At 42.8% G+C, this 19732-nt stretch overlaps 1 protein-coding gene across 1 annotated transcript in view; it reads left to right on the top strand.

Annotated features, from left to right (window-relative positions):
* Positions 1 to 19732, top strand: part of szt2 (SZT2 subunit of KICSTOR complex) — a 293641-nt gene that overhangs the window by 164173 nt on the left and 109736 nt on the right. The window contains exons 40-44 of the mRNA XM_085978227.1: positions 5126 to 5264; positions 5660 to 5777; positions 9595 to 9724; positions 14942 to 15094; positions 17973 to 18075. Coding sequence (XP_085834353.1) covers positions 5126 to 5264; positions 5660 to 5777; positions 9595 to 9724; positions 14942 to 15094; positions 17973 to 18075 — 643 coding nt within the window. The remainder of the gene's footprint in view (positions 1 to 5125; positions 5265 to 5659; positions 5778 to 9594; positions 9725 to 14941; positions 15095 to 17972; positions 18076 to 19732) is intronic.

Here is a 19732-nt window from a genome sequence, read left to right as displayed (position 1 = left end):
TTAACATCAGTGGTAGGAAAAATAATGGAATCCCTATTAAAGGAGAAATAGAAGAACATCTAGAAACCAAAAATATAATAATAAATAGCATGGATTTCAAAAGGAAAAGTCTTGCTTGACCAACCTAATTGAATTTTTTGAAGAGGTAACAGAGAGAGTAGACAAGGGTAATGCAGCAGATGTAATTGATCTAGATTTTCAAAAGGCCTTCGATAAGGTACCCCATAATAGAATAGTGAATAAGGTCAGGGAATGCGGAGTCAGGGGACAAGTAGCAGAATGGATAGCTAGGTTCAAGACAGAATGCAGAGAGTAGGGGTAAAGGGTAGCTATTCAGAGTGGCAGAAGGTGGGTAGTGGTGTTCCACAAGGATCAGTGCTGGGATCACTGTTGTTCACAATTTATATTAATGATTTAGACTTTGGAATCAAAAACACAATTTCTAAATCTGCAGATGACACCAAATTGGGTGGATAGTCAATACTGAGGAGGACTGCAACAAATTACAAGAAGACATTGATAAACTTGCAGAATGGGCATATAATTGGCAAATGAAATTCAACACAGATAAATGTGAGGTATTACATTTTGGTAAGAAAAATAGGGAGGTCACATAGTACTTGGTAAATAAGAATCTAAATGGGGTAGAGGAACAATGGGATCTAGAAGTACAAATACATAAATCACAAAGTAGCGACACAGGTTAACAAGGTCATTTAAAAAAAGCAAACCAAGCACTAGGGTTTATTTCTAGAGGGATAGAATTGAAAAGTAGGGAAGTTATGCTAAACCTGTATCGAACCTTGGTTAGACCACACTTCGAGTACTGCGTACAGTTCTGGTCACTATTATAAAAGGATATAGAGGCACTGGAGAGAGTACAGAGAAGATTTACAGGAATGATACCAGAAATGCGAGGGTATACCTATCAGGAAAGGATGAACAGGCTGGGTCTCTTTTCTCTTAAAAAGAGAAGACTGAGCAGTAACCTAATCGAGGTCTTTAAAATCATGAAAGGTTTTGATAGAGTAGATACAGAGAGAGTGTTTCCAATTGTGGGGAAGAGCAAAACTAGAGGCCATCAATATAAGATCGTCACCAAGAAATCAAATAGGGAATTCAGAAGAAACTTCTTTACCCAGAGAGTGGTGAGAATATGGAACTCTCTACCACAGGGAGTGGTTGAAGCGAATAGTATAGATGCATTTAAGGGGAGGCTAGACAAACATATGAGGGAGAAGGGAATAGAGAGGGTTATGCTGATAAGAGTTAGATGAGGAAAGATGGGAGGAGGCTCGAGTGGAGCATAAACACCGGCATAGACTGGTTGGGCCGAATGGCCTGTTTCTGTGCTGTATATCCTTGTGTAATCCCTATGTAACATTTTCATAAATTATTTTCATCTCAAAGTTTGTGGATAACACCAAAATAACAGCGGTGGTAAATACTGTGGATTATGGAGACATGCTACCAGGGGGACATAGAGTGTAGGGGAGGTGGCTAACAATTGGCAGATGCAGTTTATTGTAGATAATGTGCAAAGTCCTTACAGGCAAAATAAACAGAAGAATTATAGAATTAATTGGAAAATCTTGATTAAAATGAATCAGGAAAGGAACTGAGAGTCATAGTAGATAATTCTGTCATGCCATCCACCCAATGTCTGGAAAGAAAGAAAGAATTTGGTTATATAAAAAGAGGAACAGCGTGTCGATCCAAGAAGGTTATCCTGCTGCTGTATAGAGTGTTGATCAGGCCACACCTGGATCACTGTGGGCACTTCTGGAACCCTCACTGCTGAAACACTATAGCTGAGTTATAAAAGATGCAGAGAAGCATGACTAGAACTATTGGGTGACTAAAGATTAAAACATATGAGGATTGACTTACAGAATTGGGACTCGTTAGAAGACGGCTGAGGGGAATATGCTGAAGAAATTGATATTAAAAGGGCACACATGGAGGATCAGCCAGAATATTTAAGTTGGTATAAGATAGCAGTACAAAGGGACATGAACATAACTTGAAAAATCTGACAGTCCCTCAGTCCTGCACTGGAGTGCCAGCCTGGATTTTGGGCTTAAGTCTCTGGAGTGGGACTTGAACCCATGAATTTGTGTATCTGAGGCAAGATTGCTACCTCTGAGTCACAGCTGACTCCTGCGTACTATATCTGCGGATAGATTATCAATGGAAGAAATTGGACTCAGTATAGTTGTATTGAAGTTTGTGCAACTACTTCATTGTTCTATTTAGAAATTACTTTTGGCTTAAAAGACAGAAATGCAGCAGGTCCAAAATATTGGAACTTGCATCCATTATAATTCAGGAATCAAAATAAATTTGCTCGTCTAATATTCACTGCTTTGAATTCACTGGTGCAAACTAGCTTTTTCCTTCCTAAATAGAAGTGATGGAATGTTTGGTATGCCTGCAGTTTAAGTTACGAGAAGCTGGTACATCATTAGTATAACTCCCTACCTTCACGCATCATAAGGTGTGTGTATATTCGGGGCTGTTTTTGAAGTTCTGGGTCAGCTTTTGATGTTTTGTAGGTAAGTATGTTTGAGTCCGGGATATTGAACAAGCCAGATATATTGTGGTTAATTAACACAAATTGGATTGCCATTTTCATAAAAAAAGGAATTCTTCCAAATTAATGGACCCTTTTAAAAATATTTTTAATCTTATCAGCTGGTGATGACATGCTACATTCTAAAATCATATGATACAAAGTAGATAATATTGTGAAGTTTACCTAAAATTTTGTTACCTACAACAAAGCAACATTTGACTAACTGGTAGAAGAATGCATTATTTTATGTTATTCTAGCTTCTCACTCAAATCTTGTTGAGGGCCAAATTTTGGTTGAGGACCACAATCTTGCTCACTGGTCAATTTCTTGATTAGCCCATCGGGGAGTGATGAAACCCGGATCAGTTCCTTACACAGTGAACTCACAATTTCACTCCTGTCACTGTGGGCAGTTTCCAAGTGGAAGCCAGCCATTTCCTCACAGAAAGAGGTGGGGAGAGAAAATCAAAAAACTGTAAAACCAATAGTTCTATTAGCTAATGCAAATGAAAAGAAAAGAAAAGCTGGAAATCTGAAACCAAAACAAAACGATGGAAATACATAATAAGTTGGTGAGCATTTGTAAATAGAAAAGACAGGTTAACGTTTTGGCTCTAACCTGTCTTTTTTCCTTTTATAGATGCTGACTGGCCCATTGTGTTTCCAGCTTTTTCTGTTGATCTTTCAATTCTATTAGCTCGTTCTACTATTTGCGGTTTGGAACCTGGGAGGACTCTGCCTCTTTATAGTATATGATCGCCTCCTATTTTTCACACGTTAGAGAGGGGAAGGCGCTGAATCATAGCTTGGTCAACATCCAACAACAAGGCAGGTTGTGAATGGAGATAAGATTCTTTTCATTTGCATTAGTTAATAGAACTACCGGAAACTTTTTTTTATCCGGCACGGACGGGACCGACGTGGTGCCAGTTCATCAAAAATTCCGGATAACCAAACGCTATAGTAAAAGATAGGGAGAGCTGACCGCTCCGTATAAAGCAACAAACCCTGTTGCTTAGCAACAAGTTCAGAACAATGGCCACAAGTTCCAAGCGTCTCTGTAGCTTAGCAACAGTTGCAGCCACACCCTTGCACAGGAACAGATGGAGGAACGCAAGTACAATATGAAGTAAAACCTACTCCTGAATTTTGCCGGTTAACCGAGATTTCCGGTTATTTAGGTGCCGGTAAATCGAAAGTTTCCTGTATTGGTTTTTATAGTTTTTGATTTTCTCTCTCCACCTCTTTCTGTGAGGAAATGCCTGGCTTCCACTTGGAAACTGCCCACAGTGACATGAGTGAAATTGTGAGTTCACGTTTCACGACCACCGGATGTCCAAAAGCATTTTACAGCCAATTAAGTACTTTTTGGAGTGTAATGTAGGAAATGCGGCAGCCAATTTGCACACTGTACGCTATCATAAGCCTCTAGAGTACTGCAGGTGATGGAAGGTGGGCTGCAAGCTAGCCCCAGGCTGTATTATAAGAGCCAGTCCTTTCTAGTTGAGAAACACCAAATAAAGCAAAGGCTCGTTCTGCCTGTGCTTGTGCCTGCATCCTGGGCCAACAGACAAAGATTTCTTTCAGCTGTATGTAAGGCGGCCTGAAGTAATTTATATGCTTTCACAAAGCATTACTGGCCTTGATCTAATTACTAACATAGACAAGTTCTTTGGAGCATTTATGCTTCAGGCTGGCCCACAAATCTTAGAGTTGCTCATCTTCATTATTGTGTTGTGTTAGTATAAGCGCATTTATTATATGGAGATGTAACAAATGAGAAGTCTAAATTATCAACCACCATAAACAAAGCTTCAACCCTTCCCTCTCTTATCTGTTTGACCTGGAGCATTTACAAGCTCATCAATTTTTTTTATATGTACATTTGCCTGCACCTACTTGGTCTCTTCTGCTACTGTTTTAATCAAAGGCAGTACAACCGTAGCTAGGATCAAGTCTTGGATAGCTACTATGTAAATAGTCTTAATGTGGCAGTGTCCTACGACTTGCTCATTGAATAAATGACTGTCCATTTGTAAGTGATCGTTAAAAACCATGCATTTTCAAAATCCAGGTGTTTTTTTTAAACCTTACCCCCCCTGAAGGAGACTGAGAGATGACCACCATATTTTATCTCACTCCTGTGGTTATAATTCATGTCTGTGCCTGGATAGTGTCATCAGGGAAGCCACTCATGCAATTCCAGCAATGATTGTTCGGTAGTCAACACCGACAGAAACCTTGGCTGACTTCTCCCTTTCTATCCCAGGGTTACTGAGATCGACCAGCTCGGCCCAAATTAGGGATCAGACTTGTGACATCCTTGGTCCCTCTGGCTCAGGACACCATTATCCAGTGCATTTATTCACCAAGCTATTTGGGGATAGGACTCCTCTTGACCTCTGGATTGAGAGATTCGAGTTTTGATACATACCTGGGGAGGCCAGCAGATTGTGATACTCTGCTTGTCTCTTGAGCGATTTCAGGCAGTGATATTTGTCAGACCTCAAGGGGCCTGGGCTCTGATTTTGCTTTCTGGGCCATGAACAGGTTATGATGGAGGTAGCAGTGACTCTGAGTGTGAAGGTGCCACCATGAACGAGCAGGACCCCAAGTGCCCGCTGATGCCTGAATTTTGGCTGATCATTAAAATTCACTATGATCGAGTTGAAGTTTACTCTCACACACGGTGAGTATAAGATGCCAGCCAAACTTGTATCTGTAAGTACAGTAATGTGATGTACCTGCTCTATATTTAAATAGGTGAGAGGTCCATGTAGTATCATGCAATAAAATCTAAAGGGAATAATGGTTTTCATTTGTATCTGGAGGTTGAACTGCAGTTGTATAACAAAGAAGACAGAAGTAGGTAATTCAGTATTATATGTGATTTATGTTTAAAATATGTACTTGCCAAATGTTCTGTGAATTCTAAGTATACTTGCATTTTTCAATAAATTTACAATTAAATTCATTACTTTTTAATGTTAACAGTCATCCCATCTCCTCTCCTGGTTCAATGTGGCTATGAAGGAGAATGCTAAAAGCTCAATAGGCTAAGAAATATTTTTTATATTTTTCTAGAAATCTTATTGGGATAAAGGATGAATCTACAGTTGAAGAAGAGGAAGAACTCGAATACTTGCGCCTCTATCGAACAGTGATTAAAAAAATTGGCGAGATTTGCCGTGTAGTCAACCAGGTAATCATAAATATGAGGTTGAACTGAACATTGGTTTAAATTTCAGAATTGAGATTTTGGCCCCAATGTTAATCTGAAGGCGGCTTCTGAGCTGGGGGGGTGGAGTGGGGTGTGGGTGGAATTCTGTGGGCGAGTCCTGGAGGTCAATTCAGTGGCTCGGAATCTGCTATTGCAACTGAATTGAAGCAGTTCATTTTGACTTACGGGTTTCCCGTCTCCGAGCTGCGCAGTGGACATGATGTGCACCCGCATGACGGGATCTCGGCTGTATTTAAGTGACAATGTACCAATTAAAATTGGAGGTGTTCATGATGGATGGTGCACATAGTGCAAGGGCTGCATCCAGATTCAATGATGCATCACTGGAATTACTGCTGGGTGCAGTCAGGAGCAGGAGGGACATACTTTTCCCCAGCAATGGGAGAAAGGTGGGCTATTGTCATCACAGGGGAAGTTTGCATAACTCCCAGCCCTGGCAAACAATCCATCCGCCACCTGCCTTATGCATTTATGTGCAGCGGACTGCGAGACCATCAAGATGACTCTGGTAGTGTCCTGGAAGGAACAAGAGGCAAAAAAATTGAGGGTGATCTTCACAGCCACTGGCAATGCATGCCCACCAGGTCCAGCAGGCAGCAGATCTTCTAGAAGGCTGCAGATGTCTGCCACCACCTGACATGACAACCTCAGCTTGCAGAAGCACTGCCCTTCCGAGAGATCAAGGAAGCTGAGCCTCTGTCAGTAAACCCTGGAACGTGGGTAGTGCCTCCTGCGACCTTGGCCCCTCTCCTGTGCATCTCCCTCCTATGCACCTCTCTCCTATGCACGTGCTGATCCCACCACAGCACGTTGTCGCTGCCGTGGATGGTGATGGTGTTCCTCTTCTGATGTACTGTCAAACAAATCTAACACGCCTCCCTGATCGTCAGTTTGAAAGCCTCCAAAGTTTAGAAAAAGCTGTATCCACACAAGCACTCTCTGACAAACGGTTGCCAGAGGGAACCGAGCCATCAGTTATAAGTGAGCTTTTATTTAGATGGAGCAATCACAAGTTTAAATACTCACCTGAACAGCAGCTCAACTTCGCCTCCCTTTCACTGGTCAGTTTCCCGAGCCCTGGGAAACCCGTGCTGGAGACGGTAAATTTTAACTTAAGTAAAATTCAATTTAAAAACATCTCATTAATGTCTCCTAAGGACATTAATTGCTGTGATAGCTACTAATTAAAGCCCCGACTGTGGCAAATAGGTTACTCACAGGCATCCAAATGCACCTCTGGTAAACCCCAGATGTGGACACGTTGGAGCTGGGTCGTAGTCACGTTCAAAAAATCAATTCTTAACTTCACCCCCCCGCCACCCCCAGGGCCCGCCTCCAACCCACCCGTTCTTGGGGGTTAAAATTACCCCTCTATTTCTAAACACTATAGATTGTTAACGTGTTCGGATTTTGACATTCTTCTGGGAGCAAAAGAGATGGAAGACGTTAACCAGAGGCTGGGATATGCATCTTGAGGAACTTTGTACTCCGTTACCTTTTATAAGTTTCTGTAATGTTCTTAAAAGCAATCATGTTGTCTAATAAATGAATCATCCCTATCCACGTCTATTAATAGCAAGAACCTGCAGTTCTCAAATGTAACAATTCTCCCGATTATGAGCTCTGTCCTGGAATTGGCCTCTCTTCCCATGGCCTCTCTTCCCATGGCCTCTCTTCCCATGGCCTCTCTTCCCATATCCCTATCTTACCCTTCCTTCTACCACCTTTCTACCTGATATACCTATCAATTCATCCAATGAAAAGCGACGAGTTAAGAAAGTAACTATAGGTTTTTATTGGCTAAATAACAGAGCCCACCCTCGTGGGTGATCGGATACAACAAGGAGGAATGCCAGCCAGTCGACTACCTTTATACCTGGGCAGGTAGGTGGAGTCATGGGCGGAGTCAGCAGTGGTCAGCCCAGGTATAACAGCGTGACAAGAGGTGACCTCGTATAGTGATACAACAGTGTGAACAGTGCTAACCATAGAGTAATGATATAACAGTGATAACTATAGTGTAACGATAGTGAACGATAAAAGTGGTTTACCACACTACCCAATTCTTAAATGTTTGTCTGTCAAATCAAAGCATCATTTTTTTTAACCAAAATGTACCACCTCAATACTGAACTCCACCTGTCTTTTTTTTGCCCGTTTTAACATCTTATCGATATCCCCTTGTAGCTTCCTTTGATCCTGAGAATTATTTACTATACCTCCTATTTTAATATAGTCTGCAAATTTGGATAATTATGTTTTGAATAATGGAAAGCTGGGTGATGTGGAACGCCAGAGGACTTTGGGGGTTCATGTTCACATGATATTAAAAGCAGCACCTCAAGTGGATAAGGCTGTTTAAAAAAACAAGGCTAATGGAATACTGGGTTTTCTGGTAAGGGGCATTGAATATAAAAGTTGAGTTAGAACATAAGAATATAAGAAATAGGAGCAGGAGTAGGCCATTTGGCCCTTCGAGCCTGCTCCGTCATTCAATAAGATCATGGCTGATCTTCTACCTCATCTCCACTTTCCTGCACTATCCCCATATCCCTTGATTCCCTTAATATTGCGAATTGTGAATCTATTTAAAGCTTAGTAAGACCACAGTTGCGAGTACTGTGTGCCCTATATTTCGTCATTGGCTATAAAAGCACTTTGGGACATCCTGAGGCCATTAAAGGTGCTATATAAATGCAAGTTCTTTCTTCTTTCTATATCATTGATATACACAGTGAATAGAAGCAATCCAGAACAGAGCCCTGCGGGACATAGCTACCCACTTCCAACTACTCTGAGAAGCTCCTCTTAATTTTGACTCTCTGTTTCCTCCATTCCAACCAGTTTTTAATCCAGTTTTCTCCCCACCCCCAATTCCATACCCCTTCATGTTCTCCAATGGTCTCCTGTGTGATACCTTGCCAAAGTTCTGAAAGTCCATGTATACCCTGTCCAACATATATGCCATTTCCTCAAAGAACTCTGATCAGGTTTTCAAGTATGATCTTCCTTTCTGAAATCCGTGTTGGCTGCTTCTAATTATTTTCTCTCCAGCAAGATATTTAGTAATTTCATCTTTAATTAAAGATTCCAAAATTGTCCCGATCACTGATGCTAAACTAGCTTAACAGTAATGATCCGGGTTAGCTCTGTCTCCCTTTTTGAAAATGAGTATGACCTTGACCACTCGCTAATCCTTTGGCTCACATTTGCTCTCAGTAGAACCCTGAAATATAATTTTTCTGTTGTTCTTCCCCCATTTTGTTCAGAATCCTTAGATTTATCCCATCAGGTCCAGGTACTTTGTCCTCTTTTAGCTTAACTAGCTTCTCTAGTACTCTCCTTTTATTTATTATAATATATCTCATCACACTTTTAACCAATTCAGGATTTACTTCCACCCCATTATCCTTCTGTTTTATAAACACTGAAGCGAAGTGCTCGTTAAGTACCCTGGCGAATTTGTCCTTATCCTTTAGCAGGTCTCCCTTCATTGATGTCTAAGAAGGATTTTAAGTGAGATTAGTATGGACAGAGTCCCAGTGCAGCACCTAATGGATATGAATCCATTTCTTATTATTTGACACCACCTGGCACACCCTTAAGCTTGGCATTGTCAAATTGGCCGGTCTTTGCACTCTTGACTGAACATGTCGTTGGCAATATACAATGCATGATGATGTTTGGCCTGTAAGTTGATGGGTAACTCTGCATCATTGCATATTCTGGCCAGTAATCCATATTTTTCTATACTTTTTTTCTTCTCTATTTGTCACAGCATTTGCTGCTTCAGGATCTGCACGACAGCCATATATGTAATTCACTTCTTGTCGCTGAGAGTGAAGAGGATATCTGGAAGAATGAAACCCCCTACACTTCATATCGTCCACGAGCTATTGCTAGTGATGGTATGCAACCACATTCCTAATCAGCTCAAATTCATACTTTATTCATATGTTCATTTTCATGGTCGTCTTTCAATAGTGCAGGAACTGTTGATTAATCTGTAGGATGGAGTAAAGGTTTTAAAAGCTTTTCAGAGTCAATATTACCATAATGTAATTCTTTATATCAGTCTTTTATTACACAACATTGTGTCATTATGAAGTTAGATAGATAACTGTTTTCAGAGCGCCCATTAGTATTCGGCCTTTTTTTGGAGAGGAGCGAGTCAGGTTCAGGTGATGTATGCAAAAATATTTAGACGCAGTGGTAAATATCAGTTGGTCATCAAGTCCACCCAATCATTGCTGCCAATTTCAGGTGCATGCCCAATTTAATTACATTGACATAATCTTTAGAACTTCGGTCTTTGTTGGTGGATTATGGATTGTCATACCCAGGTTCAACAATGAGCCCCTAGCTATGATAAAACTGGAGAATAAGCGGGATGCCTATCACATTTTCCTATTATCTCAGAAAGTGGAAAATAATACATTGCCAACCCGGTGCATAAAGAGTAGGAACATAGGAATGGGAGTAGGCCATTCAGCCCCTCCAGCCTTCTCTGTCATTCAATGACTTCTGTATCCTAACTCCATCCATCTGCTTTGGCTCCATCCCCCTTATACCCTTGGCTAGCAAAAATTTATCAATCTCAGATTTAAAATTATTAATCTACTGCTTTTTGTGTTTCCTAACTTCTCTCCTGAATGGCCTGGCTCTGATTTTAAGGTATGTCCCCTTGTCCTAAACTCCCCCAACAGCAGAAAACGTTTCTCTCTAGCTACCTTATCAATTCCTTTCAAAATCCTAAAAACCTCAATCAAATCATCCCTTAACCTTCTATAATCTAAGGAATACAAGACTGGTTTATGTAATTGCTCCTCATAATTTAACCCTTGGATCCCTGGTAACATTCTGGTGAATCTGTGCTGCATTCCTTCCAAGGCCAATACAGTATATCCTTTCTAAGGTGTGGTGCCCAGAACTCTACACAGTACTCCAGATTTGGTCTAACCAGGGCTTATTACAGCTGTAGCAAAACTTTCCTTTATATTCTAGCCCTCTAGATATAAAAACAAACATTCCATTCGCTTTTTTGATTCGTTTTTTGTACGTAACCACTACATTTTAGTGATCTGTGTGCATAGACCCCTAAATCTCTTTGGACCTCCACTGTTTCTAGCTTTTCACCATTTAAAACATACTCAGATCTATCTTTCTTAGGTCCAAAATGGATGACCTCACACTTACCTACTTTGAAATCCATCTGCCACAATTAATGTATCAATATCTCTTTGTAATTTTATTTTTCCATGTACACTACTTACTATACCACCTATCTGTGTGTCATCAGCAAACTTGAATATATAGCTCTCTATTATGTTATCTAATTTATTAATAAATATAGTGAATAGTTGAGGCCCCAGCACAGATCCTTGTGGGAAACCACTAGTCACTTCTTTCCAATTCGAATACATACCCATTATTCCTACTCTCTTATCTTCTATTGCCTAACCAATCTCCCAACCAGGTCAATAATTTGCCTTCAATTCCATGAGCTTTAACTTTTAGCTAACAGTCTCTTGTGTGAAGCCTTATCGAATGCATTCGGGAAGTCCATATCGACTACATCCATAGATATTCCTCTGTCCACTACTTTAGTTACTTTCTCAAAAAATTCAATTAGGTTCATTAGACATGACCTACCCTTTACAAATTCACGTTGGCACTCTCTAATCAGTTCAAATTTCTCTAAGTGCTCAGTCAATTTGTCCTTAATTATGGATTCCAGTAAATTCCCCACAACGGATGTTAGACCCAGTAGGTCTATAATTTCCTGGTTTCTCTCTCTCACCTTTCTTAAAACTAATTGACCATATTTATTTACAGGTGAAGTAGTAAATCAAAGCAAAAAGACATAGCATAGATACTTAGCAGCACAATACTTAAGAAAGCAAATAATAGAGCTAAATTCGGTCTAAAAAGGGATAGCCTACCCTTTTCAGAAGAGTGTATCTCACAATATGACATCTCACAGTATAACATCTCACAGTATGACGAGCAACAGTTGGGTTTGTTTCTTTTGTGGACCATCAAGGTTTGGTTATATACATGGCTGATCCATGGAGATCATTCCTCATGTGTCAGAATAAAAGACTGGCAGCCTATGATTATAATCCATGGATCTTTCATCATAGATTTTAAAATTCTCATCCTTGTTTTAAAATCCCTCCGTGGCCTTGCCCCTCCCTGTCTCTGTAACCTCCTCCAGCCCTACAACCCTCCGAGACATCTGCGCTCCTCCAATTCCAGCCTTTTGCACATCACCGATTTTAATCGCTCCACCATTGGTGGCCGTGCCTTCAGCTGCCTGGACCTAAGCTCTGGAATTCCCTCTTTAAACCATAGTCCATAAAAATGTTATTACTGAGATATCTTTACTGCTCTCCTCCCTCAGCCTCTGCACCGAACGACTTCTCATCCTCGGTGATTTCAACCTCCATCTCAATTCATCATACTCTCTCTCCTCTGAGTTCACTAGCCTCCTATCCTCCCTTAATCTCTCCCTCCATGTAAACTCCCCAACCCATATTCACAGCCAGCCCCTTGACCTTGCCATTTCTCGTGGCCTCGCTACTCACATCGTGTCAATTGCAGATAAGGCCATCTCTGTCCACTTCCTCGTATCGCTCTCCACCCACATCCCATTTCCACCACCACCCCAGCCCCCAACCCTACTTCCTTCTGTGTCCGCCCCTGGAAAAAAGTATCTTACAACCGCACTTATGAAATCCCAACTGTCCAGCCTTTGGCCCTCCATTCACCATGACATTTCTGCAGCTACCGATCTGCTCAACCACACCCTCACCACCACCTTTGATGCCCTAGTCCCTACTAAAACAATTACTCTCGCTCACCCTGGCTGTTCCCCCTGGGATGGCTTTCATCTTCGCTCCAAGGAATGCAGACTTGAGCAGATATGGCGGATAACTGGTTTAGCCATTGACCGCCAGATCTGGCTGGACCACATAAAGCATTATCAGGTCCTGCTCTCGTCTGCCAAAATTGCTCACTATTCCAGAATCATTCTGGAATGCAAAGATAAACCCCGGCTCTTATTCTCTACTGCTAACCACTCATGGACTTCTTTGTCTCTAAGATTGAGACCATCCGTTCAGCTGCCTCGGCCACTTCCCTTCCTTCCCCTAGCCCACTGGACCAAACTTCCTCTAAGGTTCCCCCCTGCCCTAGCCCTGAACTCGCATTTTTCTCCAGTTTCTCTCCGATCTCCCCTCATGACCTCTCCATGCTCATCTTGTCCATGAGACTCACCTTCTGCTCCTTCGATCCTATTCTCACCAAATTGCTGACCACCCAACTTCCTTTTCTGGCTCCCATGTTAGCTGACATTGTTAACGGTTCTCTCTCCTCAGGTACTGTCCCCCTCTCCCTCAAATCTACTATCATCACCCCTCTCAAAAAAAAAAAACCAACACTTTACCCCTCCGTCCTTGCAAACTACTGCCCCATCTCCAACCACCCTTTCCTCTCCAAAGTCCTTGAACGTGTAGTCGCCTTCCAAATCCGTGCCCATCTTTCCCGCAATTCCATTTTTGAATCCCTCCAATCAGGTTTCCGCCCTTGCCACAGTACCGAAACGGCTCTCATTACTTTGTGACTGTGACAAAGGTAAACTATCCCTCCTCTTCCTTCTTGACTTGTCCACAGCCTTTGACACAGTTGACCACTCCATCCTTCTCCAACGCCTCTCCACCGTCGTCCAGCTGGGTGGGACTGCACTCACCTGGTTCCATTCTTATCTATCTAATCGTAGCCAGAGAATCACCTGCAACGGCTTCTCTTCCCGCTCCCACATCGTTACCTCTGGTGTCCCCCAAGGATCTATCCTTGGCCCCCTCCTATTTCTCATCTACATGTTGCCCCTTGGCGACATCATCCGAAAACACAGCGTCAGTTTCCACATGTACGCTGACGGCACCCAGCTCTACCTCTTTTATCAACCCCTCCACGGTCTCTAAATTGTCAGACTGCTTGTCCGACATACAGTTCTGGATGAGCAAAAATTTCTCCAATTACCTATTGGGAAGACTGAAGCCATTGTTTTCGGTCCCTGCCACAAACTCCGTTCCCTAGTCACTGACTCCATCCCTCTCCCTAACATCTGTCTGAGACTTAACCACACTGTTCACAACCTTGGTGTCATATTTGACCCTGAAATGAGCTTCCGATCACATATCCGCAGCATAACAAATACCACCTATTTCCACCTCCGTAACATCGCCTGTCTCCACCCTTGCCTCAGCTCATCCGCTGCTGAAACCCTCATCCATGCCTTTGTTGCCTCTAGACTTGACTATTCCAACGCACTCCTAGCTGGCCTCGATTTCAAAATTCTCATCCTTGTTTTCAAATCCCTCCACGGCCTCGCCCCTCCCTATCTCTGTAATCTCCTTCAGCCCCACAACCCCCCAAGATATCTGCGCTCCACTAATTCTGCCCCCCTGAGCATCCCTGATTATAATCGGTCCACCATTGGTGGCCGTTCCTTCTGTTGCCTAGGCCCTAAGCTCTGGAATTCCCTACCAAACCTCTCCGCCTCGCTACACCTCTCCCCTTTTAAGACGCTCCTTAAAACCTACCACTTTGACCAGGCTTTTGGTCATTGCCCTAATTTCTCCTTACGTGGCTCGGTGTCAAATTTTTTGTCTTGTAATACTCCTGTGCAGTGCCTTAAAGACGCGATATAAATACAAGTTGTTATTAAAGTCACTGTCTGTGAAATAAAGGTATTAAACCCAACAAACTAAGGGATTAACAGACGTACGCCTCTGAGCTGAAGTGTTAATTGATAGAAGATGCAGTTTCCTCTGAGCGTTACATCTTGTAATGGATTTTCCAAATGGCTTAGTAATCTCACAACATGTATATCACTGTCTAACAATCCCCATATATTAACATTTCTCACAAACTGTTCCTATTTTCAAAGTAACCGATTTAATTGGTTTCTGAACTGAGGAAGACAGTTTCCATTTAACTCTAGCTATTAAATAAACACAATTCTCAGTTTCCATCACACATGCAATCCATCTTAAGTTCTATAAACTCTGTTTTTGAAGATCTTACTGTTTCTTGTTTATTTTTTCTCTGTTCACTCACAGACTATTCAGCAGATGATAACTACCAGTCAAGGGATTACTTGGCTGCCACAATGAAATTTATGCCAGGCCATTTTGCCTGTGAAGTGGTGTGGAAGACCATCATACATATCCATCCTCGACTCAAGATGGGACCCAACATGGGTGTCGCAAGAGGTATGCTAAATTTTGGGGGTTTTTACACTATATATTTAATTGGGTTTGGTGCCTCTGTGCACTCCCATAAATGGTCCCCATGAATCAGAAAGTGCCTTTACCTGCTCAATATCTAGGTAAATATAGCATAACCCGTGGGTTGAATAGAGGACCTTTGTCAATGTACTCTGGCCCACCAGAATATATCATGGGCTGCCATGTGATCTCCTTGTCTTTGCTAAGGTGGAAGAATATATACACTATCAGACTGTGCCATAGGCTATAAGCCACCAGACACAATTATTGAATATTAAACAGGTAAATGAACAGTATATTGACAGTAAATACGAACTTTACTAGTCTCCCTGAAACGTCAAATAAAAGGACACTGCTCTTGTCTTAATACTCAACATAAAACTGACCCTTGAAGGACAGTCGCTCCTTGAAGGGCAGTCACTTAATTCTTATGTGGCCACCTGCTACCTTGAAGTCTCTCATTAACTTCATATCGCTGATGGCCCCAGACTGATTGGTTGCAATATTTATCAAGATATAGCTTTAAATTCCTTTGGCAATATCCCAAAACAAAACATTAAAAATAGCACCCCTCGTAATTCGAATGAAAAAATAATGCAGTGATGGAAATCTGAAACAAAATCGGAAAATGCTGGAAAATGCAGCAAGCCAGGCACAGCAACTCAGTTCTGATGAAGGGCAGTGTCTGAAATGTTAACTTTGGCCGCGATTTCCCCTACCTGGGCAGATTGCGGCCTCACTGCTGGTTCCATCCTTGCCTCCGACATGATTTTTCCCTGATTGGGCGGGCTTAACAAGCCTGGCCAATTGAAGGAAGCAGATTTGATGACGTGTCATCAGCCAGTTTCCTTAAAGGGACCATGCACAAACTTACTTTGACATTTGTGCTGTCAGTGTTCTACAGCATTGAGGTGCTGCAAACATTGACAAGCGATGCACGGCTGCACCCAGGCTCTCCCATGACTCCCTCCATATGCTTATGGAGGGAGTCACAGCACACAGGGAGGGTCTCTTCCCTTCCAATGGGCGGAAGAGACCTCCCCAGGAGACCAACGCAGCGTGGTTGCACATTGCAAAGGAGGGCACAAGCAGGGATGTCGTCAGGAGGACCAGGCTGCAGTGGCGCAAACCTTTCAATGATCTCAGTAGATCATGAAACGTTACTGCAAAGCCACACTCAACCTCATTCTGCTGTGCCACTCATCACATCCCCAACACTCTGCCTTCCCTACCCTACTCCTGCACATCCTTACTCACACCAACTTACCTTGCACCTCCACCCATCCCTCTCTATCTACATTATCACTTCCCCACCTCACTAGCCACCCCTCACACTCACCCTCATCCTAGTCCAATCATGCCAACTAACAACACACAAGGGTAGGCAAGTGTGTGTTTTAGCCAATGTTCATATGAAGTTTCTGTTAATGTGCTGTCAAACATTGAAATCTTTATTTTCAACAGTTTACATTCCTGGACAGATTTGTGTGCACCTTTGGAAGTGGATTATTGAGTTGCAGTGAATGGTGAGACATAATGGTACCCCCTGCAATGCTGATGAGTGTGAAAGGAATGGCTTGGGCATTGTAGGGATGCTTTATGGTGTTGGTGTGGGGTGGTGCCAACCTGGCGCATCATGTGGCAGCCAGGGTGTGCAGCGTCAAGTGAAGTAAATGTGACCATGGTGAGGCTATCCCTGGCATCAATGTGGTCAGGTGCTGAGGCCCTCTGCCCTGCACAGCATCAGCTGATTATGGAGAAGGTTGGTGTGGTTGTTGGTGCTGCTGGTGTGCCTGGTGATGCTGGTGTTACAGCTGATCGTGGTCAGATTCTGAGGTCCAAGGTGCGAGAGTATAAACCGTACCCTTGCTGATGGAATAGATGGCAGGTGAACCTGAGATGACAGAAGCGATCTGTCAATGGTGAGAGAGGTTGTTCCAATGAGGTGACACTGGCTAGAGAGTTTGCTCCAAACACTTGTAACCTGCATAAAGCTCAATCTGTCTTCCAAATGCATTAAGCAACAGCTTCTGAGCTTTGAAAGTGAACAGCTGTGAGATGGGCGCTTTTATAGCACATTTCAAGCTGTCAAGATGATTCCATGGCCATTGAACTCCCGCCCAGCTTAACAGATGTGATCTCCGAGCAGCGTGGACCCCATTGGGGAGCTGGTAAATTCTGAAGGTGAGCTTAAAATTGTTGTTAATCTTCTGCTAACAAGGTCATCAAGACCTGAATTGCCTCCCCCGCCGCCGTGTGTCAGGTCTGCTCAGCACTGACAGACCCAACATTTGGCAAAGACGCGTGGCGGTGGGTTGACAGCGGGGCCCCGACCCACTGTCAAAAAACCCCACTTTCCCACCCAACCCGCCACCGATCCCGCCCGCTGACGCCCCCTGGAAAATCCCCCCCTTTGTCTCTTCTCCCCACAGATGCTGTGTCTGTCTTGATGGGTGTTTTCAGCATTTTCCGATTTTGTTTCTCTCATAGTTAATTAGGTTGTCAGACATTCACAAGATTTAAAATGTTTACGTGTTTGCCCATGTAAATACAGTTGCCGAACAAACATATACTATAAACAGCCTCATAGATAGCTTGTATTTGAATTGAATGGCTAGGTCTGTTGATCTGTTCTAAACACTTGAATAAGAAAGATCAAATTAAGGGAAGGTAATCTAGCATTGTTGGATCTTAACCTGAAGTATTGTTTTTAACTGTGAATTTAAGCCACCTTTATCCACAGTCCTACATTGTTGCAATGTAAATGCCCTTCCTGATGTTGTATGACTTGTAATTTCTCTCCTACTCTTGTGCATATTCTACATGCCTCACTTAATGTGCAGCTTGTTTACTTATTTTTCAGCTATTCAGGCCCTGAGATCGGTTCTAAATGCTTTCTCAGTTGTGAACAGAAAAAACATGTTTGTGTACCAAGAAAGGGCCACAAAGTCTGTATTTTACCTCAGGTAAGAACGCAATCCAAAAGACACTGCCCATAGTGCTGCAGTAATTGGCACTAAATTGGCAGTCTCACTCCAGCCTTAAGACTGGGATAAGGCATGAGAAACGGAAAAGATTATACTGGTGCCACATGGGGTTGGGATTAAGACGTAACCCATATCTAACTGTGATCTGTGTGACATATACCTGAACTTGGGAGTACTTAATAATGATACTGGATGCCAGAAGTGGAAAAATGTTCAGCTTACCGTGTTGGCGCTCCTTTCCTTTAGGACCATAAAAAAAATCAGTCAAAAAATATATATTTTTAAAGGAACAACAGCAATTCTGTACAGTGTGTTTGGATAGCATTCTGAAATGGAAAGCAAAGCTTGGGAGGTGATTACAGCTTTGAAATCATTCCAGGGTGTCTTTAAATAAAAACATATTAGTTGATCTCCTATAGCATTGCTTATACATAGATACATAGATACATAGAAGATAGGAGCAGGAGTAGGCCATTCGGCCCTTCGTGCCTGCTCCGCCATTCGATGAGATCATGGCTGATCCTTTAATTCAGTATCCCGTCCCCGCCTTCTCTCCGTAACCCTTAACCCCTTTTGCCCGTAGAAATATATCTAATTCCCTCTTAAATATATTTAATGAGCTGGCGTACACTGCCCTCTGTGGCAATGAGTTCCACAGGTTCACCACTCTCTGAGTGAAGAAATTCCCCCTCATCTCTGTCCTAAATGGTTTAGCCCTTATCCTTAAATTATGTCCTCTAGTTCTGTTCTCACCCGCCAAGGGAAACATTCCTTCTGCATCCAGTCTGTCTAGACCTGTCAGAATTTTATACACTTCTATGAGGTCCCCTCTCAATCTTCTAAACTCCAGTGTGTACATCCCTAAACTACATAGTCTCTCCTCATAGGTCATTCCCGCCATTCCTGGTATCAGCCTGGTGAATCGCCGCTGTACCCCCTCCATGGCAAGAACATCCTTCCTCAGATGAGGCGACCAAAACTGTACACAGTACTCGAGGTGTGGTCTCACCAGTGCCCTGTACAGCTGCAGCAAGGTATCCCTGTTCCTGTATTCTAACCCTTTTGCTATGAAGGCCAGCATACCGTTTGCCTTCTTGACCGCCTGTTGCACCTGCATGCTCGCCTTCAGTGACTGGTGTACAAGAACACCCAGGTCTCTCTGTACTTCCCCCTCTCCCAATCTATTGCCATTTAAATAATAATTTGCCCTCCCGTTCCTGCACCCAAGGTGGATAACTTCGCACTTGTCCACATTATAGTGCATCTGCCATTTATCCGCCCAATCGCCCAGTCTGTCCAAATCGCTCTGGAGCTTCCTGGTCTCTTCCTCTGAGCCCACCCCCCCTCCTAGTTTAGTGTCGTCTGCAAATTTGGAAATGCTGCATCCGACTCCCTGATCCAGGTCATTAATGTAAATTGTGAACAGCTGGGGGCCCAGGACAGATCCCTGTGGTACCCCACTTGTTACTGCCTGCCATTCAGAAAATGAGCCGTTTATTCCAACTCTCTGTTTTCTATCTGACAGCCAGTTCCCTATCCACGCCAAAACTTTCCCCTTTATCCCATGAGCCTCAATTTTCCATGCTAATCTTTTATGTGGGACCTTATCGAAGGCCTTTTGGAAGTCCAGGTACAC

The sequence above is a fragment of the Somniosus microcephalus genome, chromosome 3, assembly GCF_052327205.1.
Source record: "Somniosus microcephalus isolate GS21.2 chromosome 3, FLI_Smic_1.0, whole genome shotgun sequence".
NCBI lineage: Eukaryota > Metazoa > Chordata > Chondrichthyes > Squaliformes > Somniosidae > Somniosus > Somniosus microcephalus.
Note: the sequence above shows the minus strand (reverse complement) of the source record. Positions and strands in the feature narration are given on the sequence as shown.